This window comes from Artemia sp. Qi Xiang Cuo, chromosome 2, assembly GCF_049724085.1.
Source record: "Artemia sp. Qi Xiang Cuo chromosome 2, ASM4972408v1, whole genome shotgun sequence".
Taxonomy (NCBI): domain Eukaryota; kingdom Metazoa; phylum Arthropoda; class Branchiopoda; order Anostraca; family Artemiidae; genus Artemia; species Artemia sp. Qi Xiang Cuo.
In genome coordinates, this window is record NC_142795.1 from 82,890,310 (window position 1) to 82,917,459 (window position 27,150).

A 27,150-nucleotide genomic window follows, 5' to 3' on the forward strand; every position below is an offset into this window, starting at 1 on the left:
ACCTGTTTGTCATGGAGTAAGGCAAGGTGCCCTTACATCCCCAATTGTGTTTAATAACTGTATCCTTGATGCACAATCTCAAGCAGTTTCTTCCTGTATTTTAGAAGGGATAGACGTGTCTCTTATTGCTTATGCAGACAATGTCTTTAACCCCAGCCAAACAGTACTAGCGTTTGAGAATTTTTTTTTTTCATTTTGAGTTGAGAGTATTCAAAAATAAATCTTAAATTTAATGCTGAAAAGTCAGAAATGGTACTATTCAATTGGGACCCAGTTCCCAAAGGATTTAATATTGATCCAAATGGAGTATTAGTTGCTCCTAAATTGGAAATGAATTACCTTGGCCTCCCAATTGGTAACTCTCTTAAAGCAACTAAAAAGCTTCTCATTTGCCATTTCCAGTGCTGGATGTCCAGTGCCTATGGTGTCATAGTTTCCAATAAACTTCGTTTTAATTGTCAGCTGCTAGCTAAATTATATAGCTCATATGCACTCCCAAATTTTTTATACCTTGTAACTTTTTGGTGTACCTTTTCAGCAACAGTATCAAAGCAACTCCAACGAATTTATTACCAGTATGCTAAATATCTTCTCAGCCTCCCCTCCCCCCCCCCAGACCAGTAATTCTTGGACCAATAGGAAATATAGTCTTATTGACCCCAATGCTGCCATTGGCAGATGCATTGCAGCTTGCAATACGGGAATAAATGGACACCCATATACTTTATGATTGTTTGGTTTATTATTATGCTTGTGTGCTTGTTCTATAAGTTTTATCTTTGTTTTGTTTGTGCTTGTCTATGTGCTTGTTTCATTGGCTTGTGCTGTCATTTTCTGGTTTATTACTATGCTTGTGCGACTGTTCTATGAGTTTTAATTTTGTTTTATTTGTCATTATTTGTCTTTTTCTTTTTTTATACTCTGTTCATCATTGTATTTCAACAGGTTATAAATAAATTCAATTCAATATAGCCTAAGGATGGATTGTCAAAACACAGACCAAACCAAAACACCAAAATTGCACCAGCATAAAAAAAGTGGAAAAATGGGAAGTAACACAGCAAAGACTTAATTTTACCTAGTCCCTAGTTGCTGCATGTAGTACCACACTGGTAACAATTGGGATCATGCTACAGGGACTGACCCAGAAAAACCATTCACCAAATTTACCAGACAGATCTGAAAAAAAATATGAACACCTAAATCCAGTCTCAGTGGCAGAACATACTGACAGCAGCAAACCAACAGGCAGATTTGTGACTCCTTCTTGATGCTTCTAGAGGCATAGGTGGATCTAAGGTAAGTTTTCTTTTATACAGCATAGGCCAAGAAGGATGAATTGTGAAAACATTGACAAAACCATGGATATGAGCATAATAATAGCTACCTAAAATGCCTTGCTCTAGCATGGCTCCTTCTAGAGAGTGCACACTAGGTTTATCTGACTGGGTAAGGCTTACCCAGTAGGTGAGCCAGTAACATTCTACTTTAGCTACTTTTGGCGATCTTGGGAAGGGGTTAGGTTAGGAAAATGAAACTTTTAGGGATGGGTCTACAGGCTAAAGTATGTCACAGGAAGGTATTTTGAAGTACCTATCTCCACTCCTTCTCCATACAGAGGGTCCTGAAATTTGCCTACATGACAGGACCTATTGAAATTTTGACAAAACAATATTTTACCTTAATTTTCAGTTATCAGTTTTTTTTTATCTGGTTTCAGTTCTAAAAATGCAATTCCTGTTATTTGGGTAGAATTTTAAGCCATATCAAAGATTTTTTCAAACTTTAGGAAATGTATCTGCATATCCTAAACCTTAAACATTGGGATTGAGCAAAGTTGTGAAGCTGAAAACAGTTTTGTTGTGCTTCATTTAAGCAGAAGGTCTATTTTGCAAGGTTTCACTTTCATAGCACACAGATTTTTAAAGGTCATCAAAGGTCATTACCCTCTAGAAGGAGTAGGAGTGGAGGTAGGTAACTTCAAACTACATTCCTGGAACATATATTAGGCTGTAGACCCATCCCTGAAAGTTTCATTTTCCTAACCTAACCCCTTTCCAAAATAGCCAAAAGTAGCTAAAGTAGAATTTTACCAGTGAGCCTGCACATACCAAGTATTTGTTAAAAAAACTTTAGCCTGCCTTAATTACTTTGCCAATCCCTTTCAATGCAAGAAAATTTAATCCATTTGTTCCAGAACAAATTCTATGATAAATTTTATAAAAATTCCTTATTGGGAAAGGGGGAAAGAATAGGATTATTCTTATTAAACATAATATCTGATAGTCTCCATCGGTAAATATCTCTAATGGGGATTGGTCTCCCACTTGGCTGGTCAATATTTATAGGAGTTTTTGCTATTTCATCAACCTGATGATTACCACTTATACCAGAGTGGCTAGGGATATACTGAAGACAAGTTCTTATGCCACTTGAAGCAAGATTATCTATAATACTAAGACAATTATAAGAGTCAATATCCAACTTATACTGAGGAGCTGAAGACAGCAACTCAAGGCTTGACAAAGAGTCAGAATAAACTATAATATTGTTTAAATTAGCAATCAAGGATTGGTTTTTCATAAGGTGTTCTAATGCCATGATTATGGCATTTAACTCTGCAGACATTATAGATACATTATTCTACAATCTCTCATCCATTCCAATATTCAGGTGAGGAAGGAAAGCACCACTTGCTACCTTCTCATTCAGTTTGGACCCATCAACAAAAATTTGGGGTATAAATTTAAGAGTTGGTACTGTTGACAAGGAGACATGTTAAGAAAATAATTCATACTTCATAATATGTATAATGATCCTAGTTAACATATTATCCAACGGGAGAATCTTTATAAGCAATTCTTTCCTCTAAACATCCTTCTTTTTTCAGCTTGAAAGAAAAAGTTTACAATAAACCTCCCTGCTAAAATGAAATTTGAAATTGCTGCTATAATAAATTGTTTTTACAGAGTGTTCTCTGGCTGTTACAGGCTTATATTTTTGCATTTTTGCCACTGCTCATTAAAAAAATCAGTATTTTTGCCACTGCTCATTAAAAAAAAAAACAGAATAAGGCCACTATCTATAGAATAACTTATTTGGCAACTCTTCTCGCAGCAGCAATTTCAAAAGAATTATGCATTCTGTTTTAGCATGGAGAATATTGTAATTTCTTTTTTTAAGCTGGAAAAAGAAGGATTTTTAGAGGAAAGACTTGATGATAAAGGTTCTCCCCTTGGATAAAATGTAAACTAGGATCATTATACATATTTTAAAATAAGAATTGTTTTCTTGTAAATAAGAATTGATTTTAAAATAAGAATTGTTAAGAATTGTCAACAGCACCAACTCTAAATTTATACCAAATTTGGAAATGGTTATTATAAGTAATTGTATTAAGTTCAGCAGATTTTTTCTGGATAAAAGCAATGGGGGTTAAATCTTTAGTCCACTTTGAGAAATCAGTATTTACTATGGGAATTGACCAATTGCATGGAGGCAAATGGGGGAAAGTAGGTGCAATAGACTTTGCAGGTACATTCCTGGAACATAGCCTATGTTAGGCTGTAGACCCATCTCTGAAAGTTTCATTTTCCTAACCTAACCCCTTTCCAAGATAGCCAAAAGTATAATTTTACCGGTGAGCCTGCATATACCAAGTATTTGTTAAAAAATCTTTAGCCTGCCTTCCCTTTGCCAATCCCTTTCAGCTGACTTTTGGCCAAGTTATTTGGTTAATAGTCCTCTCTGCTTTCCTTCTTTCTTCTCAGATTTAAACTCAAGGGCATTTAGCACAGTGTTGGCACTACGAATTTTCGAAACCTGTGAAAAAAGTGGCAAAAACCTGTGAAATTAGTCAGAAAATCCGTGACCAATTTTAAAGCCTGACGAGGCCTTCTTATTACAGTTTATTTTTTGGTACTCCGAAATAGTCCAGTAAATCTACAAAACTCTGGGACAAAATTGCAATATAAAAGATTTTTACACCGTCTTGTAGAAAAAAATAATTTTGTACAACATATCAAAAGTCCCCAAAAAACTACTGGGCGGAACTGGGTAAAAAAACAGGGGAAAAGGGGGAAATTGTACATACTCAGGGGTGGATTTATTGTGCGCTCGAACTTCACGTCTGCTCTTTTTCTGCGATGAGAAATCGAAAAAAGAAAGTTATGTTGTTTTATCGCTGGAATTGGTTTGATTTCCCCCTTTAGCGGGGGAGGGGGGAAATAATATCCTCGAGAGTTGTGTGACATGGCTGGTCAAAATGTTTCTCCCAAGGTTTTTTGACTTGATGATTTCAAAAACATGGTATTAGATTTGTATTTTGTTTTTCTGCAGTGTTTTAACCATAGAGGAGACAATGCATCGAGCATTCAGAGTACGTGGGCAGATTTACTTCGAATATATAATAGAAAAATAAGACAAAGCTAAATGTAAGAAATGAAACAAATCAGGGAACTTCGATAATAACAGGAAAAAATAATTACGGGTTATATTGAACCAAAAAGGATAAGATCAAGCATTTGTACTAAACATCGTCTTCTTCATCGTTATGAACAAAAACATCTTTATTGGAACACGCAATCCCTTGGCATGCTTTGCAAGCAAGTGTGCAAGACAATCCATTTCGGCAACTACAGTGTGAACTGTCACAGTTGGAACGCGTAGAGCTGCAACGAATCACATTTAGCAGATGAGGCGGAGCAGGTCCGATGTCTGTCATGATCGAAGCGAGGCGTCCGTCACGTAATCACCAACCCCAGTCTTTCGAGTCGAAATCTGACGCAGTATTACGCCACTCCATTATCTGATAGAAGATTCTATAAGAGTAAAATTTAGCAGCCGATGGAGCTGGTGGAGGTCTCTCTAAGTTTACAAAAGTTAATGTCTTGGGGCTGTTCTGTTTCTCAAGAAAAACATTGTACCTAACTTTGCTGAGACCCTCCCCTTTCTTAGCCTTGTAGAAACACAGCAAATGATTTTCACCAACTAGCTGGACTTCTTCCTTCTTAGATCGCAGATTAAGGAACACTTCACAGTTATTCCTAAATTCTTCATGGCTTTTTAGGAATAGCAGGACAGCCTGCTTTCCTTTTCCAAACAAACGGGACGTCGTGTCGCAACCCAGAAGATCTTGGCCAACGGGAATATAGTGACAAACCTGTCCCATTGATTTTTTGATAAGGCTGATGTGCCAGTATTTAGTTGACAGCGCTCTTGATTTGGTACTGGTTTCGAAATAGAGATCCCTGGCTCCCAGAGGTAAGTTATGGAGGAGAAGGATCAATAAATCAGTGTCGTTTCCGACTATAGTGGTTACCCCTTCCTTGTCGGCATCAACACCTGTCGATGCAATCAGAACGTCCACATCTCTCTGCATGAAGGACAGTGAGGCCGGCTTGGACAAGCTTCTTACCAATAGCTCGAATAATTTACTGCTTATTGTTGGGACTCCGCAAGAAGTCCTCCTTCTTCCTTTGCAGTTTCATAGTCTGTGTGATATCGATGGTCGGACACTGGATACCTCTCGTTCGTCTAACTTGGGTGACATCTCTGATAGATGGACCTAAAGTGTAACCATCAAAGACGACAGAAGCATTTGAATACTCCTGTGTCAGGAAGGAAACGTAACTGTTGCAAATCTGTTCGAAAGTGTTTCCTGTTATCCATGGAATATGCTGGAGTAGCCATCCACCATCGATGATGTGTTTTTCCGGATCTTTGGTAGGACGTTCACAGTAATTTCCAAATAGCTTTTGCTAACTCTGCTTTATCTGGCTGTCATGGCAAGCTTGACGATTCGAAAAGGGTGGTAGGATAGATTAATGGAAAATCTTGATGTCTAGCACGTATGTCATCTGTGCAGTCGAAACCATACGATTTGCAAATGAGAGTGATCTGCAATTCTGAATCTATAAGCTCGTGCGCTCTCATGGCTCTTGAAACAGCATTACCGCTAAGGATATGCTTAATAGTGTTACCGGCATATAGGCATTCGAGTACTTCTTTTATCCCTGTTTCCGTCATCAAGTGCCCAATCGCTCCAAGAAAGCTCATACGGCAATGGAGACCACTGATCATTGGAAACGCTGCATTGAGAGGACTATCAGCAGGCTCAGCATTGATGATGTTCACCGCTTTCATGTACAAAGGTTTGTCAAAAGTCAAAACTGGTACCATTCCGTGCTGGCGTGTTTTATCGGAGATAAAATATATGGTCGTGTATACACAAGAAAGATCGGAGGGATTATAGTCAATCATATGCAGAAAAACAGTCGACAAGGCGCCTTTGTGTGACCCATGGTGAATTGCTTGCGCAAATCCACTCCATCCGGCCCGTTTCGTGTCATTTATCCAGCTTGCATGGCATAGTAGGTCAATGCCATCGATCTTGTCGTCGAAGGTGATGGTCGGTATGGGTTTGTACACAAGACTGTTCCCCTGTCAGCTTCTGTTGTAGAAGAGCACTTGTCCAACCTGTTGGAGTATTCTCAAAATCGTCATTCTTTCTTTTTACGAGACAAGCTATGGACGTCGGACGGCAGTAGTCTTTTCTGCACTGGTTGTGTACTATTTCACCGTCTTCAACTGTTATTTGTTTACCCCGTTGCAAATTAACCTCGTTGATCCAAAGAGCTCCTTTTTTTGTGATTCTGACACTTTCACCACCAATACGGATGCTGCAGCTGCAGCGCTTGCAACGTTCATGTTCTTCCTCCATAAATAGGGTGTCATATGAAAACTACAAACAAAAACTTATTAGGCAAGAAAGAGGAGCTTTTTGCACGGGCCATATTGTAGTCATACTTGCGCCTAAACCCAAACCTAAGCCCTGTTTAGGACACGAAAACAACCCACAAAGCGAATCTGTCCATAAGATGTGTGAGATCAAAACCTCTAGTCAGCCTCCAGCAAGGAGCCGCAGTTAAGAATTTTGACCAATTAAGCGGCTCTCAGACATAGGACGTAAAGCGAGGAAGAAAATTACCTTAAGTTGTACGCAAGGTTTACCGCTTATTCACACGTAAAAATAGAATTCAGGAACCAGCGTGACGCGTCGCACTTTCCAAGTAACACAAATTATTTTCTTCTATTTCTGCTCTGCCTCACAAAATAAAACATTTGAAAACAGCCTGAGCTATAAGGAAAGCTCCAAATTTTCACTAAAGTTTGAATTCACTTTACGATCTTAACGACCACTAGCTTTCGGCTAGAGAAAATTTCAAGCAAAAAACAGTCGGAAAATCGGCTCGGTTTTCACAATCCGCTCGGATTTCCACTAGGTGTAAATGCATCATTAGTGAATCTGAATGTAAGTGGAAAAGAAAAGCACCAGGGAATAGGATATTAAACTCTTGTCAGAAAGGTGTTAGAGGATTTTCAAACCGGGTTGGTAGACCTTTGTCTCCTCTCCAAATTCTGTAGACCCCAGAAAAAAAGTCTTGCAGACTGATGTGCGGGATCTTTATTTCCCCTCTCTTTTCCCCCTGTAATGGGGAAACGGGGGAACGACTTATTATACAGCAATAAAAAAAACGCATATTCGATCTCCTTAGACCCAAAAGCATCAGGAATGCCATTCTCAGCATCAAACACTACCGGCCGGAGACTTTCGAGTTTTCCCCTGGATTTTCCCCTTTCCCCCCGTTTTTCACTCTGTTCTGCCAAGCGGATTCTTGTGAACTTTTGGTATGTTGTACAGAATTTTTTCTCTACAAAATGGTGTAAAAATCATTTATATTTCAATTTTGTCCCAGATCGTCGATTTTTTCCGTATATTTACTGGACTAAAAAAGCAACGCTAAAACGTTACTAGCAAAGATGCGTAAACCTGGGAAGATCAGCCTCTGGCCTCAAAACACGTAATAGAAAATCAAGAGGATTGCTACCTAGCGGTCTGTTCCCTTCATGAGTTCTGCAAGTATTTCCAGCTTTGATATTAACAATACCTATAAATGGTGCTTGTTCAATTTCAATAGATGGCAGAAAGATATTTTCATGAGAATGTCAACAGAGCGAAATTTTATATCGAAACCACTACCTATCTTAGTAAAAAAATAAAGAAAAATCATCGAGAGTCATTTCCACTTTGACAATTGAATTAGTTATGAGAAAAAGATGCGAGCTGTTAATAATCGGAATCTATTAAGGATCTTTGGGTGTGACAAGGTCCAAATGGCTGCAGTAACGAAATGTCTTTTTTGACCTATGATCACCTACATGGTTTTAAAAGTGAAAACAAGATTGTTCAATCTGCATGGTAAAACGTGTGATCACCTCCGAATGGTTTTCTGCATCGTGTAACTGCACCTAAAGTTAAGACGTATAGGATTTTCCTTAGAAACTATATGCAAATCTGACAGAAATTCCAATTCCCGGACTGGACATTTATTCGCAATTCCAGGCAGGAACTATCAATTTTTTTGGTTCAAGCATTTTCTTTCAAATTCCGTAAGATTCGCCCCATAGCGCAACTTATGATGTGAGTGGATAGACTAGCAAATTACGTTGCTTTGATAGAAATTCGCAAGACAATGGAAGGCAAAATAAACAGATATAGTTTGTTGCAAAATAACTTTGTTAAGTGGTTAAAATTGTTTAACAACTCCTCTATCTTGCCGTTTTCTGAACGTTTAGAAGTAGCCCTGAGCTACTAAAGGCGATTGTAGGGCTGAATTATCTAGCTAAAGAGTCTTCACTGCATTTTTTCAAATTTACGTTAAAATCATGCAGTGTTCCTAAATTTTGAGCATTTCAAGACCTGGCAGACAAGAAATTTGAGTTCAAAGGATTGTGCTTAACAAACGCAAAGCAAAACTTCTTGCAGAAGTAAAATAAGTTAGTATATCATAAAAAAAAGAAAGGGGGCATCCACATCCACACGTTAATTTTGCCGAGGTCTAAAGCCATTGCTTGACATCAAACTTGGTCACCCACTTACAGCTCAGTATCGCTTAGGTGACGATATCACAGGTTTCAAAAGGGTGATAAGGGAATGAATTTCACGTTCTCACCAATCACATTTTAAAAATAATTCCACCTTTTTTCTTAGAAACCACGCTAAATTTTGATGACCCATGTACAATTTCTAGCATTTTCTAATCTGAAGCAATGGGTTTGTCTTGAACACAAGGTTTAAACTAGACCGCTTGCATATGATCCTCAAGTAAATGCTGCGACGTTTTCGAACGAAGAAAAAAAAACAGTTATCACTACTACGGTTCTTCAAATCTTGGCAAACGAGATTGGCATAAAACAGAAAAATTTTATTGGTTGATATAATGATATTTATCGATGAGTCACAACTGATCCGAGTCCTAATTGATTGGTTATGACTCGAAAAAAAATCAATTGGTAAAGAAGAAAAGCAGAGAAAAAAAAAGAAAAAAACAGTCCTTATCTGGCTATCTATCCGCCCAAATCATTGTTAGGTGGAATGAGCATAATACGACTTATTTCCGATTTAACGTAATTAAATTTTTCAGCCACTAGACAATTCCTTTGAAAACCTGTGAATGATCTGAACCTTTGATTAAAAATCAACATAGTCATTTGTCGAGAGTTAGGAATTAGTTTATTTTCTGCCTGTTAAGAATGAGAGAGCTAGATTAAGTAGAAGATATCAGCTTAATTACATTGCAAATAAATACACCCTATCGGATTTTTAAACCTACAAAAGGTAAAATTGGAATTTAGGAAATTAATGGATGGATTAAAATGAGTCATAGCTACGTAATAACGGTTAACAACATAGTAGATACTCTTACTTTTTCAATCTTTTTCAGCTTTTTCTTTTTTTGTGACATCAATGATTTAGTCACTTTTCAAATCATTACCTTATTTTCTAGATATATTTCTGGATGTATAAAAGTCCTAATGCACATGCACTTTTGACACAAGATTCTTCCATTTCTGTTCAAATTGCTCATTAAAGAAAATCTTATATTGTAAACTGAGCACTTGTATATTTCTGCTCGTGTAATTCTACAAATGCCAGGGTTATTGGATAAAATCTAAATTCACTTGCCAAAGAAGCAGAGAAACTTGAGTCATAAATCTCATTTAAAAAGTTTCTTGGGTGCATGCACTCTTATGCCTATGCAAATTGGAATTGCTGGAATTGGAAAAGCTCTTCTTGTATAAATCACATTTAAATGGTCTCTCGCCTGTATGCACCCTTTTACGCCTGTGCAAGTAACTCAAAGAGGAAAAGCTGTTCTTACACATGTGGTAAAGCTTTCTAATTTAGTGAATTTGGAATTTAGTAAAAATATATTAAGACGCAAATATAAAGTTTCGAAATACCACTTTTTATTAAGATAAAGATACAAATCCTGGAATGTGTAAGCTGAAAAGGAACTTGCTCAATAACCAATTTTCTGGCTAAATGCGTCAATGAACCGGAATGACGTGGTTGGTTTTTCATATATATACTCAGATTTTTGAGACTGAGAACAGACTCTTTGACTTGCAGGGCGAACCTCTGCCCGTTTATTATCTTGTTAGAGATACCTTGGAACAGTGTCGGATTAGTGTAAGTGTCTATGTATCTTATTATATATTATTGTAGTTTTCTTAGACTTGTGGTCTACTTGGGACAGCCAGTCCCAGTAGAATATATATATATATATATATATATATATATATATATATATATATATATATATATATATATATATATATATATATATATATATATATATATATATATATATATATATATATATATATATATATATATATATATATATATATATATATATATATATATATATATATATATATATATATATATATATATCTGGTATTATTATGTGTTAACTGAATAAAAGTATTGTGTTGTAGACAACCTCTATACAATCTACCTTTAGCCCCTCGAAAATACCCAGCTGGTACGCCTCATTAGTCCGGTCATAGCCTAGGGCATGCTACCACAGTTTAAATAACTTAGGGCCAGAGTTTATCTCCCCTATAAAGGGAGAATAAAAGCATCTACCCCAACATCACCTTAACTACTATATGAATCCAGTTACAACAACTGGTGATTGCTGGAAAAACTTAGTCCACAGGGCTTGATAAAAATAGTAGCTTGAAATAAAATGGCTTTACCAGAGGAAAACATAGCTTCCCTATCAACGGTACTTGAAATTGCAAAAATTATACTTGAATACGCAAGGAATTTCAGATGAGTTTATCGAAAAATTTAAAATTTTCGACGAAGTAACTGAATTGTTTGCGGATAAGGTCAAAGAGCAATGCGTTGCAGCCAGATTAAAGGGAAGCGCCCTTAAACATTTTGAGGCAATTAAGGAAAAAGAGCCCAAGGACATCATTACTCTATTTAAATCTTTTAAAACCAGATTCGTAGATACAAGCATCTCCGAGAGGCTAAGAACAGAGGTAGTGACATTCAATACCTCAACTAGTATCAGGGAATATGCCGACAAAATTTGTAGATATGTATGCTTACAATTAGAGAAAGGCGGAAATGACGAGACAGTACAAAAAGTACAGCAACATACTTTTACCCAAAGGTTTCCAAAAAAGCTATTAAGACTATTATTATCACGGAAACCTGAAAATTTAGAGCAGGCTATAATCTTAGTCGAAACAGAAGTAAAAATTGACGAGGCTGTGAAAAAGTTTGATCAGATGTCAATAAATAACACAGGAGCCCAAGAAAGTAAAAAATATGAAAGCGGACAGAAGTGGGTGAACCTTGAGGAGCCAAATCGTGAGCCAAAAAGGCGCGAGGAAGGCTAAAATCTCCCATCATGGACTGACCCCTCCACATTTGACGACCAATCCCATGGTATTAGATCCTTAATGACTTGGAATACCAAGTATTATGGACGACCAACCCCTCCTCCCGAGGAAAATTATAGAGCAAATGGTGACAGGTCAAGAATATATAGAAATAGGTATAGACCCCATGAGGAGGAGCAAATCACCAAGCAATATAGGAAAAGATTCAATTGCTATTATTGTGGCAAACCAAATCACTATGCGGAAGATTGCTGGCAAAGAATACCCAAAGAAGGCCAGAAGTACAAGATAAGACACCATTTCAGAACGCAGGGGGGCAGAAATTTAGGAAGGCAGGGAACAAATAATACTTGGCAAACACCTAGCAATATTCCTAAATTTAGGCCCAGGAGGCAAACGGTTAACAATACCCAGGGTCAAAGTAGCAACGCTGAAGAAAACTGGGATAACCCCAGAAACTTTTGGCCAAACAGTGGGCATTTAAACGGAGAAACCAGCCTATAAGGGTCAACGGAGCTGTTTCCTTACAAAGACCCCTATACAGTTTAGAATGTTGTGATACAAATGCAAATAATAATAGTCTACCGATTTTGCGTTGTTTTAAAATTGAGTGTTTTCAAAATTTACCATGTTTACTAGATACGGGTGCATCTAAATCATTAATTCGAGAGGAAGTTTTTAAAAGGTTTCCTCCTAGTGTCAAAAATCGCGTAAGCAGATGCCAGAATACTCTGACATCAGTGAAAGGACACAGGCTGACAATTCTGGGGGAATGCTCATTAAAATTTAGCACAGGGGATAAAGAAATAACAGTAACGGTGATAATATGCAAGTAGCTACCATTTCCTTGTATTCTAGGAGTAGATGCCATCAGGAAATATGGGATCGTATGGGAACCCATATCTGATACAATAACCATAAGCCAGGCAAATGAAACTAATAGGCAAATTTGCGTAACAACAGATAAGGAAAATGACGATTCGAATTATAACCTAAAAATAAGCGGAAAAATCACAATACAAGGGGGAGCAACCGCTCAAATTCTAGCGACATTAAATACAAAAGAAGGAAAGGCTAAAACAATGGATACAATGATAGGAGGATACACCCTAAAATAATACCCCATGATTTTCGTGGAAAATGAAGCTATTAAAATTGAAAATGGTATCACATACTTAAAACTATCAAATCTAATTAATAATTAAGTAAAACTGAACCAAATAGAACTTGGATCAGTGGAAAAGATTTCAAATTCAGAAATAAAATCTCTAAACAGTCCAGAATTAAGCGGAAATTTCACTAGCCCCGAACAGTTATCTTCATTAAAACTGCAACCACAAGAAAAGTATGGAATGTCGAAAACTTATTTTTTGCAACAATTTGATTTAAAACATTTACCGGAAAACGTAAAAACCCGGGTAGAAAATATACTTTGAGATTTTAGATGGACTTTTGCAAGACACAAAGCAGATTATGCATTAACTCACTTAATCACGCACAAAATACCAACAGAAGGTCCACTAATTAGAACTTCACCGTATAAAACACCTTATCATTTAAAACCATGACTGGAACGACCAAATAAAGGAAATGGAACAACAGGGTATAATTAAAGAAAGTGTTAGCGATTGGTGTTTTCCGCTAGTAATAGTCAGAAAAAAGATAAAACCTGGAGGTTATGTATAGATTTTAGAGCGCTAAAAGCCGTCACGGTAAAAGACGTGATGAAGTTACCCAGAATTGATACGATTTTAGATTCGCTAGGAGGTACAAAATACTACACTAGTTTTGACCTAATAGCAGGATATTGGCAAATAGCTTTAGATCAAGAAAAAAAGCATAAAGCAACAGTAATCTTAGACGATGGAAAAAACTTCACATTTGAACGTATGCCTTTTGTCTTATCATTTAGTCCAAATTGTTTTAGTCGACTAATGAATTTCGTATTAAGAGATATCAAACTCGGAAGAAAAACAGTTGCGGTGGGTTATTAAGATGAGATTATTTTGTTTAATAAAAATCTCGAAGACTGTTTTGTCGGTTTTAGAAAAACACTGGAAAAGTTTGAAAAAGCAGGCTTAAAATTAAAACCAGAAAAGTTAAAAATAGTAGTGCCAAAACTAGTTTTTTTTGGACACCTGATAAACCAAGGTACTATTTCCACAAATCCAGAAAAATTTACAGTCATAGAAAATTTACAGCCTCCTAAAGATAAAAAAAGCTGCAGATCAGTTTGTGGTTTGTTAAGCTATTTCAGACGATATATTAAAAATTATGCAACAATAGCGCAACCTTTGAAAAACCTTTTGAAAAAATCAAGTAAATTCGAATGTCCAGCGGACGCAAAACAAGCGCTGGATGAAATAAAAAGACAATTATTACAGACACCAATACTTAAACTACCAGATTTGTCACAAGACTTCTGTTTACAAACAGATGCTTCGGGGTGCGGTATTGGAGCCATATTATTAAACAGAAATTCGGAAGGAGAAGAATAAATAGTCCAATACGCCAGCAGGTCACTAACGGAGGCAGAGAGAAAATATTCGACAGTTGAAAGGGAATGCTTAGCAGTTGTAGTTTTTACAGAATATTTTTGACAATTTTTACTTGGAGAAAAATCATTTTACGCGTAGACCAAAAATCCCTAATTTGGCTACAAACGATGCAAAATACTTCAGCACGACTGACACGGTGGATACTGCGTCTGCAAGCATATTCATATACCCCAATGTATATAAAGGGCCGTCAAAACATTTTACCAGACTATTTGTCACGAAATCCTGATACGGAAGGAAATTTGATAACAACCATCCAGAATGAACTGGAAGGGCTAGAAATACTATCTAATGAAAATATTTCGAATCATCAGGATAAAATTGATTTTTGTCTAGCAATGAAATCCTTTTTATCAAAAGGAGTGGAACTGCCAGAGCAATTTAAATATTTTTTGAAGGACTTAGATAATTTTTATCTTGATGAAAGTAAAAATATTTTGGTAAGATATCACAGACCATCGCAAGAATATAGAAAAAATGACTTAAAAATTATTCCAGTAATTCCAAAATCACTGGTAGGAGAAATTTGACAGATGGCCCACGCAACGATTGGCTTTCACATGGCAGAAGCGAAAACTATTGAAAGGATAAAAGGAAATTTTATTTCCAAAAATGTACTCAAAAGTAAAAGCTTTCATACAAAGCTGCCGAGAGTATGCGAAACAAGAGTCACCACCAAAGACCCCTAGGGCCGAATTAGGTCTCTACCCCACCCCTTCGGGGTAGGAGAATTAAAGTCAAGAGACATTTGGGGAACAGGAGGAAGTTTACCAGTTTCCAGGAAAGGAAACAGGTGTGCACTAACCGTAGTTGACCATCTTAACTCATACTTATACTCTTTTCAAATTAAAGACGAAAAGACAAAAACCATTGCGAAAGTTTTAGTCAGCCGCCTCTTTTTGGAACACGAAATTTTTCCTAGAGTTTAACTTAGTGACAATGGGCCATGTTTTCGAACCAAATTATTAGACGAAATTACGGAATATCTGGGGGTTAAATGATGGTTTACCTCGTCTTATATGGCATCAGCTAATGGAAAGGTTGAACGGAAACATAGTGAATTAGCTTACATTCTGGGGATACTTGCAAGAAAGGAACATGAAAATTGGGACGAACTTATTTCATTCGTAATCTTTGCAATAAAATCGGCTTTTTCACTTTCCTTTAAATAAACGTCATTTTTCTGCAACGTATAAAACATCCCAGAATTTGTTCAAAATAAATACAGAACGATAGATTATATTATAACCTAGACAAATATAAGCAAGAAATGGTGATGCAAATGAAAAAAGCTATGGAACAAGTTAAAGACAATTTGAAAGATATGAAAACAGAACAAAAAAAATATGACAGAACAAGCAAAAAAAAGACAAATTACTGTTTAGGAGACATGGTTTACGTATACAAAACCAAACTAGAAGGGACAAAAAAGTTAAAACCGAAATGGGATGGCCCTTACAGGATTGTAAAAATTCCACCAATTAACTTAGATTATTTTTCTAAGCATCAGTATGAGGAAGAGGAAGAAGTAGTGGACCATAATAAAATGGAAAAAGGATTTTTTTCATAAAATTTAAGATTAAAGCCTATTCCTTTAGGTAAAGAAATATGGGGAACAATTAAACCAACATCCTTAAGACTACCATATTAATTCTATGACCCTTTTAACGACCGCAAAAGTTGGAAGGAGCGGAAGGAGTATTTAGCCCAGTCTTGACTACAAACTCTCCACAGCAAACAAGAGAAAAAGGGAAATATTCGATGCTCATCGGACAATAGCGATGAAGAACCTCAAACACAACCAAATGGTATAAAGCGTGATAAACCAAAGGTGAAATACAAAGAGGACGCAAACTTGGAAGGAACCAATGAATTGTCTGATTTTCATACATTAGACTCACCTACAGTCTTAACACAAAAATGGCTTTTGGAACAAACGCCATCTACTAGACGTGAGCTTACAGAATGTGACACCGATAATTCTTCTACAGAACCAGATATCACTAACCCTGGGCCATCGTTAAGAAAACCCTCTTTAAGAGAGAAATTATGGAAAAAAGTAAAGAAACCAGAGGAAAAACCATAAGTCCCTTCGTGAGCGGCAGAAGTAGCTAAATCACTTATGAAAAAGGCCAAGCATCAGGATAAAAAAATATTAAAGATATTTGACGTGGCAACAAAACCGCGCTCGAATTCAGAGCCTTGTAAACCACACTATAGAGACCACGGAAAAACTTGCAAATATTATAAAGAAGAGAAACAAAATTTGGAGTCCAAAATTCGGACAGGAAACGGAGAAAGGGGGGACAAGCGTGGCTTCCAGCCGATTAATATTTGAATAAAATAATGATAACGGAAAAAAATAATAATAAATAGAATAAAACGAGTAAAGAGCCTCTAAAGAAATATCTATATTTTAATAATTTCAAAATTTCCTTCATAATATACCAAAGAAATACGGTCTGATGGTAGAAAGCAAATAGAGTGAAGCAAATAGTCCCTTATATCTCAATTAGTCGACAAATAGAGTGTGATAGGAAGCCAACAGAAACCTTATCACGGAAACAGTTACACAGGGCATTCATAGGTGACTCGAAACTTTTAATGGGTGTAGTGAAACTAATAGAATTATACATATTTAGAATCAGCATTAAAAGGCGATTCTTTTGATATGTATATTGAAAAAATTATTTGGGGGTAATTAAAAAAAAACAAAAAAAGAAGGATTGTAGTCTAATTGAAATAGGCTCATTGGAAGCTAGCAAATTTGGAGTTGATCTCAATCCCTGCTGGTTTCTCATTGTTAAGTACATGCAATGCATCTATTGACTTTTGACTCTCTGAGGTGGCAACTCCAGTCGAATTTGAAAAAAAATATTTTAAAAGAAATTTAAAAATAATATTAATAGGAAAACAGCAAGAGTTTACATTAAGTGCACTACATGTATAAGCTAGCTGTAATCTTGTTATAATTAGTTATAGTCTAATATATTAATTTTCTTTATGGGTTACAAAAGGTCAAAAGAAAAATATTTTTAAGGTAATAATTAAGATCTATAAAGATCTAAGCGAAACTTAGAATAAGCTTAGAAAGCAAAAAAAGGTGCTAGGTAAAAGAAACGAAAAGCAATATAAAAATAAATTATAACCGAAAAATTTACCAGAGGTAAAAGCCAACGACAAAATCCATTAAGAATAAGCCAAAAATTAACCCCGTCGTCACAAGCGAACCACAATAATAGTTCAAGGTAATAATTTTAACTTTAGCGATTCATTGGATCTGAGAAAACGAACTGGCACAGGAGAACCCTAGTTTAAGCAATTGGTTTTCACCTGTGCCAACCCAAACACCCAAATCCCAATCCATTAAACCCTAACACAAACTAAAAGTATCCACTTTTTCTTTGAAAATAAAATATAACATTACACAACAAAAAAAACTCGCAGTAATGAACAGAAATCCATTCTTATAATCCTCCCAGATTCAAGCTTATGAATAAACCACAGATAATGAGCACCGAATTCAAAATTATTTAGCCTTGCCAAGAGAATTATTGTCTCTCTTTCTTTGGCAAATAAAATAGTAATTAAAGCTGGAATAAAATTGATAACCAGTATGACGTAAAAATTGCATTTTTATGAAGAAATGAGAACTAATAAATGCAGGGCAAAACTTAATTAAAAGTGTTCTAAAAATCAGCTGAAAAAAGTACAGTACTTTTCTAACAGGAACACTTTCAGACGAAGAAATTTAAATAATTTAAAAAAAAAGTTGCAGCAATAGACACACCCCCACCTCTTAAAACTAAAGAGATTATTAAGTTGACCATAAAAGGCAATCATCATAAAAACTTGGTAAAAGTTATTGAAAAAACATGAAACATATAAATATAGGCCTAAAAAAAGACCTATTTTACTGAAAAAGCGGAAAAAGACTTAAAAAAAACCCGTATGCTTCATTGAGGTAAATAATAAAAAAAAGAGAAGGGTTAAAGTTGAAAATATAGCAAGACGAAATTAAAGGAAAAGAAATTCAACGGAGTCAGTTAAACTATGTTATACGCCCATATTGAACTGACCGAACGAGACTAATACGAAAATTGCACTAAATAAGTACAAAATAAGTAGCATTAATACGACAGAGCCACCGTTACAGTGGTTAACTCGGGCCGAGATTATTAGAAATGTTGGAGAAATGCTCCAAGTAGACAGGAAAAATTATGCTCTCTTATGTGGGAGTCGTTTTCAGAAAAATGACTAACATGGCATGAAAAATTAAAAAAAGGCACATAAAAGCCTTAAGGACCTAAGTTGAAGTTGAAACCTCAGACAAGACAACTAAAAGTTGGGAAGTTAAAGTGAAAATAATCATTGTCACTTGTATGTCTAAAAATAAATTACTGTTTGTCATGAAGGCAAGGAATATTTTGTGCAGAAGGGCCACCTTGTTTGAGAACAGAATAGCCCAAGAGGAAACTGTGGCCACAAATAAAAGAAAGTGTGGCAATACTATAAATAATTAATTTTTGTGTGTGCAGGTTCATAATTGTCTTTTTAACTGTAGCTGATAACAAGAGAACTTAGAAACGTTATAGGAGCTACCAGAAGGCAGTCCTGGTAAGCAAACTTTCAGGGTGCAGGCACAAGTCAATTGATAGTGCCAAAACAGGTAAAAAGACGAATAGGTAAATTTTTAGTTGATCAGATCTGAGCTGTAAATGAAGCCTTATACTAAAAGGACATTAAAGCGGAAAAAAGAGAGATTACAGAGAAAAACGTTATAAAACTGTCTCAAGTACCTAAAAATTCGAAAAGAATTAAAAAGCTCAAAAGTCTGAATAAACATTCAGGCATATAGTAAGCTAATGACAGTTAATGATACAAGTTGGTTTGAAGTAGAACCAAAGTTGTAAAACAAAGATAAGAAAATGTATATTGTCATATATGGGAAAGTTATATAGTGCTGACAAATATTATTGAGCAAATTTATACAGTTATAAAGATGATTTGAAAATTCTTTATAAATATGGAACTGTTGTCATATAAAAAAATTGTAAATGTGAAAGTTTTTACGGCAGAATCATGTCATACGAAACTCTGCTAAGCTATTATATGGAGAGTAATCAAGGTTATCAATTGTAGAGTATATGTCTCTTGGTTAGGGTTAATGTTTTTTATATATTTTAAATTGCAGTTAAGCCTTATCAGATAAAAGTCTTGACGGACTTATTTAAAAGTTGTAAAAAGAACAAATATTGCAGTGATTAAATAAATTATTAGGGTACATAATTATTATTTGTTTTAAACAATTAAATTATGTATCAACATAACTTCTGTTAATATATATGTATATATATAACCTAAACTATCCACGTAAATATAGTGAATTAATATGTTGAGTATTTTTATATATTATTTTTATATCATTCAAGAAATTTTTTATAATAATACTCTATAAGCAATTAAGAAAATACTAATTGGAATTAATTCCTATGCTAGTCTATACCCTGTTTTATTTTCTTAAATGCTTTAAATTTTAACCAGTAGTTAAATATCCTATCTAGTTTTGCGAATTAAAAAAAAAAACTTGTGTAAGTATTACACAATGGTTGTATATATATATATATATATATATATATATATATATATATATATATATATATATATATATATATATATATATATATATATATATATATATATATATATATATATATATATATATATATATATATATATATATATATATATAAATATAAATATATATATAAATATAAATATATATATATATATATATATATATATATATATATATATATATATATATATATATATATATATATATATATATATATATATATATATATATATATATATATATATATATATATATATATATATATACTATGTTTTTATTTACTTTAAGTTTGATCTAGTGATTTTATTTATATATAAATGTTTGACTCCGAGTCAACGTATAAATATTTTTATTGTGAAATAATCCGTTAAGGATTAAGTTTGAAAAGAATAATCCAGCAAGAAACATAATGTTTCGATTTAAGCGGTATATTATATTTGGAGTAATTAAAAGTAGAGAAAAGTAATTGAAAGTAATTAAACTTTAAAAAATTGAGTGTTACTTTTTACTATATATAGGTAACAAATTATGCTTTATGTGTATTCTAATGTGAATATTTATTTTAGATACAGCCTTAGCTTTTTTTGGAAATCAAATTTTTCGTAACATCCTTTCGGGTCCATTTTTTCAATCATTTTTTGATGCATTTTAGAAAGTAACAAATTTTGAAGCCACTTCAAATGTATCCTGATACTAACATCTCATATCATCCGAAACCAAACCATACCTGATCAACTGATATTTTGGAAACTGCATGCAGTATTACAGACTTTGCTAACAGTTCATCGTAAAGTGAGATAAAAATCAGAACTTAATTTAGGCCTAGAGAATGTGCTATATAGCCTCAAAGGCTTTATATTATTGAAATATGTGAAAATGCTTTGTGCTGGAAAAATATGTGAAAATTTAAAAACCTAAATTGTTATGTGTAATTTATCCAAGGCATTTCTAAACCTGAAAATTAAACAGTATATCAATTACACACACAGATAAATTAAATTATTAATGGAATTAAATTTAAACTCAAATAATTCACAAACGTCTCTAATATAACTTGAAATATAATTTGAGCAAAACCACTAATATAATGCTTAAGCCGCTTGGGGTCAAGCTAAAACAGAAGATACATATGAAAAGGGATGAATTACAAATTGAAATCTTTCGACAAAAAAAAGAACATGGCCTATATTTGACCTGAAAAATGACCCTAAGGAAACCCATTGATGGTATATGCACATAATGACCCAAGGATGGCAGCATAATTGCCGTAAACAAAATTAAGATGTTTTTAAAAAGTTAAGTATTGAGAGTTGTGGGCAACTCTTCTTTAAATGGGGAGTATTGTGGTAAAGCTTTCTAATTTAGTTAATTTGGAATTTAGTAAACAAATATTAAGACGCAAATACAAAGTTTCGAAATACCACTTTTTATTAAGATAAAGACACAAATCCTGGAATGTATAAGCTTGGAGGGAACTTGCTCAATAACCAATTTCCTGGCTAAATGCGTCAATGAACCGGAAGGAAGTGGTTGTTTTTTCATATATATACTCAGATTTTTGAGACCGAGGACAGACTCTTTGACTTGCAGGGCGAACCTCTGCCCGTTTATTATCTTGTTAGAAATACCTTGGAACAGTGTCGGATTAGTGTAAGTGTCGAAGTATCTTATTATATATTATTGTAGTTTTCTGAGACTTGTGGTCTACTTGGGACAGCCAGTCCCAGCAGAATATATATATATATATATATATATATCTGGTATTATTATATGTTAACTGAATAAAAGTATTGTGTTATAGACAACCTCTATACAATCTACCTTTAGCCCCTTGAACATACCCAGCTGGTACGCCTCATTAGTTCGATCATAGCCTAGGGCACGCTACCAAAGTTTAAATACCTTAGGGCCAGAGTTTATCTCCCCTATAAAGGGAGAACAAAGGCATCTACCACTGCATCACTTAAATACCATAAAACCACGGTACCACATACACACCACACTTATATGGTTTTTCTCCTGTATGCACTACTTGATGCCTTCTCAAACTGCCTGTTTGAGAAAATCTCTTCTTACATAAGCCACATCTAAATGGTTTTTCGCCAGTATGCACCCGTTGATGGGTATTCAAATTGTTCATTTGAGAAAAGCTCTTTTCACACATACTAAATTTAAAAGGTTTCTCACCAGCAGGCATTGTTTTATGCCTTTAAATTGTTTGATCCAGAAAAGAATTTCTTACATACATTGCATTTAAATGGCTTCTCACCTGTATGTACTCTTCGGTGATTGCTGAAATTACCCAAGTCAGAAAAGCATTTCTTGCATAAATCACATTTTAATAGTTTATCACCAGTATGCCCTCTTTGGTGTCTGTTCAAATTACCCGGGACAGAAAAGCATTTCTGACATATATCACATCTAAATGGTTTATCACCAGTATGCACTCTTCGATGCTGATTCAAATTACCCGAGGAAGAAAAGCCTTTCTGACATCTATCAAATTTATATGGGTTTTTCCAAGTATCTGTTATTTGATGTCTTTTCAATTTTCTGTGCCCTTTACCTTGCGAGCGACTATGCAAAATCGTTTCCTGATTATTTAAGCTTTTTGTTTTAGATTCCAAGTCAGAAGAATTTAAGCAAGAGCTTGTGGACGGATCCTGTAAAATAACTAGTGATATATTCTGCTGCGAGTCTAGCTCAGAAACATTTGGTGAAAAGTGGTCTTGTGAAATTAGATGCTGTCGCATATCACCAATATCTTCTCGTAAACAAATTGGACATTTTCTTGTCCCTCCCATTTGGTGTTCCATAAAATGAACAACCAAATTTTTTGTAGTTGCGAGCCACTGCAGGACAGAGATCGCATTATATTGGCTAAACTTCTTCACAGCTAGTATCTACGTGAAGATCTAATATCAAAAATGATCTCTCTGCTTTTCCACAAATGCTGCAACGCCAGATGCCGGCTGTTAATTCTTCTATAGCCTTCTTTGTCAGCCTTTTCACAACAACGATTGGTTTTGGGCCTAATAGTTTCGGCTGAAGTAGATCATCAGAACTACACCCTGTAGAATTCAATATCTCTACGGTAAAGAGATTTTTTTATTGTAATAGAATAATATTAAAAAAATAAATACAGGGGAATCATATCAATTATAAATGAAAGGGGAATACTCGACAAATAGTACGTGATTGGGATCTACGTCCTCTACCACTTGTTTCATCTGATTAGATTAAATATTAACAAAAAGGGAATAAAAACACTCCCAATTAATTTCATTTCATATAGATTAGAATACTAAAACAATCTTGTTAATAGTTAAAAAAAATTTGAAATAATTAAATATGTTTTAACGGTTAATTTCCTTTTCTATTTCTCTGTCTCTCTCGGTTGTGCTTACGTTAACCGTGAAAAATAGATTTTCTGACTTAAGTAAAGAGTGAAGATGAAGCTTTTAACAAAAAAATGCACCCTTGGCTAGATCCAATCATAATTGGGGAGGAGGATGTTTTAATGGAAAGACTTTAATTTTCTGAATATAACAAAGTAACAATTTGCCATTTTAGGATTTACTTTTGCAGCAATAAACTGGCAAAATTAACTAATGAATAAATTAGCAAACAATAAGCAATCATAATTTTTTGCAGCAGTCGTAGATAGCAGACATCAAAAATCGTAGACAGTAGAAAATAACAGTCAACGTCCAAGGATAGAAATATGAATGGAAACAGAGACCTTTTCACGTTAAATTATAATATCAGAACAAATATACGTTTATAATAAACAGTCAATTTCAGTCAAAGGAAAAGATATTTTTTTAGGGTTTGTAAACTTTTGTCTTTTTTCCACGTTAACAATTTTCACTTATTTCACAAGTTCCTTTAAGTAAGATAGAAAATCTCAAATCATTTCTTTAAGAAGGACAATTGTGATGATGGATGTTTAGAAGACCTTAATGACGACACATACAACGACAAGGAGGTTTTAAGCATTGGTTTGAGGCTGGGTCATATCTTGTGATTTTTTCGGTGCTATTTTAAATTTAACAGCCACACCCCAATCTGGCATTAGAAAATTTGCAGATTCTATTTAGTTATTTATTATTCATTCCAGTTATTATTATTATACTTTGTTATATATGTAAAAACGAGTGTTTAGATTTCTTTTGCTCGTTATCTTTTGTAAAAATTGTGCGTGCGCTCGACAAAAAACCGACGACAGAAATCATAATAAGTGCCAAGTGAGCTTTTAGTTTTGCTATTTATCCAGATTGTCAGTGGATTCCCTCATCTTTTTTCTAAATTAATTAAAAAAAATCCGAAAAATGCATTATTTGAAGAAAAGCTAAGAGCTATAATTAAATTAAAATAAAAACGTAAAGAATAGAAAACTAAAGCAAATAATTGTAATTAAAACCAAAAACAGCCACAAATTACTATTAAAGAATAAAGGAAACTCTAAACAAACAGAAATTAAAATAATCCCATATCAAACATAAAGACAACAGATACTGATATAGAGGAATGAGAAACTATTGAAACGAATAAAAATTAAATTGTGTACTCAAGCCAAACCTAAAACTAACACAAACTCTATAAACAGGAGTTTGGCCACTGCCCCGTTCCCATCCCCTAACCGTAAAAGGTCTAAGGCCCTTTGCGTCATTAAACTTTATTTCTTGAAACAATGTGCTTCAGTATTTCCAAATAGACGATAAATAATTAAAAGCAATGAAATGCTTAATAGCACTGTTCCAATTTTAACATCATTTATTAAGAGTTATCATTTCTTATTGTAGTGAGGATATGGTTGATTTCCTCTAATTTGATCAATTTAAACCCTCGTCAAATTGCTTCCTAAATACAAGACAAATGAGGGAATTTTTCAGGTTTTGACTAGTTTTTAGAAAAAAAGAAAGCTATCTGTTTAAAAAATAACTACAACAAAAACACAAGTCATTATATTCAGTGTGATAATTAATTTGCGTTTCAAATTTAGTTCTATACTTATCTATCTCTAGCCTTATTACATCAAATTCTTAAACTGTTAAAACTTTAGCAATATTGAAAAAATAAGGATTTTGCAGAAAAATGGCATAACGGCAAAAAATTACCACAAAAAATCGCTTTCCCTACACTGCAATGGTCTACCTTTTCAGTTACTTAAACTAGGTTGCAAAACTTTATCACAGGAACTTTTTGTCTCACAATTTTTTTTCATTTGACATTTAAAGTGCTTGAATATATTTTCTTAGGAATTGAAAATCAAACTTAGCTTTACTATAAACTTTTAGTAACATAATTTAATGTCTTAAAAATATTGTATACTCTAATGTTATGCTTGGAAAAACATTTCGACATTATAATTTAATAGTCAAAATGATTTCACAACCCCGATAGTTTGGAAAATACCTTCGTCATGGCTATTTCGGTTTCGAGAGTCTGACATTGGTGGTAAAGTGCAAATTCTGGGTGAAATACCCATAGGCTAATTTTGATGTTCATGAGATAGAGTAGAATTCGAAGCTTCCATGAGGATTTCGGTATCGCTTGACGAAGTAAATTCACCTGCTACAACTAAATAACAAAAATAAAATTTAAAATACTTGTAATTATTTACCCAGAAAAAATAAACTCAAACAACATAAGAAACAGGCCATAAAACTTTGAAAATTAGACAAAAAAATCATGGAAAACTTAGAGTGTGATTGTTTGATTATTGCAAAACCAATTTCCTTATATAGCATTTTAGTCACAGATGTCCACATCCAAACGGTCATTAATTAATTTTTATAACTATAATAATATGGACACAAAAGATTTTACTAAGAACTAGTCTTTCAAGACAAGAATATGAAAATGGCAAAGAAATTAGGCCTTTACTGACTGAATTTAACTTTTATTTCCTGAAAAAGCACTGTAGAACTTCAAATGTAAAATTGTCTGACAAAAAAAATTTCGATCTCATAATTGTTTATGGTTTAACACTTAAATTCCATTGATATGTTTATCTTAGGATTCAAAATGAAAACTTATCCCAAAATAAAAACACATAAATGTAACAGAATTATAATTCACTCAGTATTACCCCTTAGGGTCTAGAATGGGATAATGTCATGAGAATGAGCCCTTTGCAAACTTGATTTAGTTTATTTACACAAAAAGTGCTGCAAAACATCAAACATGAAAATGGTCCCAGAAGAAGCTATTAATCTCACAAATGTTTTCTGTTTAATATCTAAATTGCTTTAAAGTGTTTTCTAAGGATTCCCAATGAAAACTTCAGACTTTTATACTTTTAGTAATGCTATTTGAAAGTTTCATTGGTACTTGTATAATATATCCTGTACCACTCAAGAAGTGAAGTTAGGTTAATCCTAATAAAATATACCTAAGTCTGAAAAAATATAATACTTTAGAAACAAATTTGGGGTATAAATTTCCACATTAGGGGGGGGGGGTGTAAAGTACAATGGGTCTGCATGCAAAATATGTTAGCTACAATCATTCTGACATTATAAAGTAAGAATCGTTTTCTGACTTCACACTGTTCAAATACGTTACCCCCTCCCCCCCTAACGTGCAAATAAATCGCCCAAATTATATATTTCCCATTTGTTCTGTCACTTCTCTTTGTCTTTTCTCATGATAAGTTGAAAGAAGCTAGCAAAAGAAACCAGTTTACAGTACGTCAATGCATAAACGACTTGAGCAGTAGGGGATATATCATACAAGTACCGTTTTATCTTATGTTTCATGCTTTATCTAGGATAACAAATTTTTCTTAGCAAAAAATGATTTCTTATGGATTTCACAAGACAGTATACCTTCGCCATTGCTATCCATTTCCTGGGAGCCAAATTCTGGCAATAGAGTGGAAGTTCTACGTGAAATACCACCAGGTACAATCTGATGTTGAGGCAGTGGAGTGGAGTTTGTGCTTTCCACGAGCATTTCAGTATCACTTGATTAAGTATCTTCAAATCCTACAAAAAAATAGAAATAGAAAACATTTAAAATAATGATAAAAAATTCTCAATATATTACCTAGAAATTATAAAGCTGACACACACAAAAAAAGATGAGCACAAAGCTGAAAGATTGGCAAAACAAGAGACTTGAACAGACTTAAACAGGCTATTTTAAAAATTACAAAACCAATTTAACTACTTAGCTCTTTAT

At 34.1% G+C, this 27,150-nt stretch overlaps 2 protein-coding genes across 2 annotated transcripts in view; both read right to left on the bottom strand.

The window, feature by feature from the left end:
- LOC148955700 (uncharacterized) overlaps window positions 1-3,750 on the bottom strand; it is a 49,647-nt gene extending 45,897 nt beyond the window's left edge. Inside the window, exon 1 of the mRNA XM_089103578.1 lies at window positions 3,639-3,750. The gene's annotated coding sequence lies outside the window, so the exon portion shown is untranslated. The remainder of the gene's footprint in view (window positions 1-3,638) is intronic.
- The window catches only part of LOC148955701 (uncharacterized), a 47,037-nt gene extending 20,137 nt beyond the window's left edge, over window positions 1-26,900 (bottom strand). The window contains exon 1 of the mRNA XM_089103583.1: window positions 26,796-26,900. Coding sequence (XP_088959709.1) covers window positions 26,796-26,814 — 19 coding nt within the window. The 5' untranslated portion in view covers window positions 26,815-26,900. The remainder of the gene's footprint in view (window positions 1-26,795) is intronic.
- Window positions 26,901-27,150: the final 250 nt, after the last annotated feature.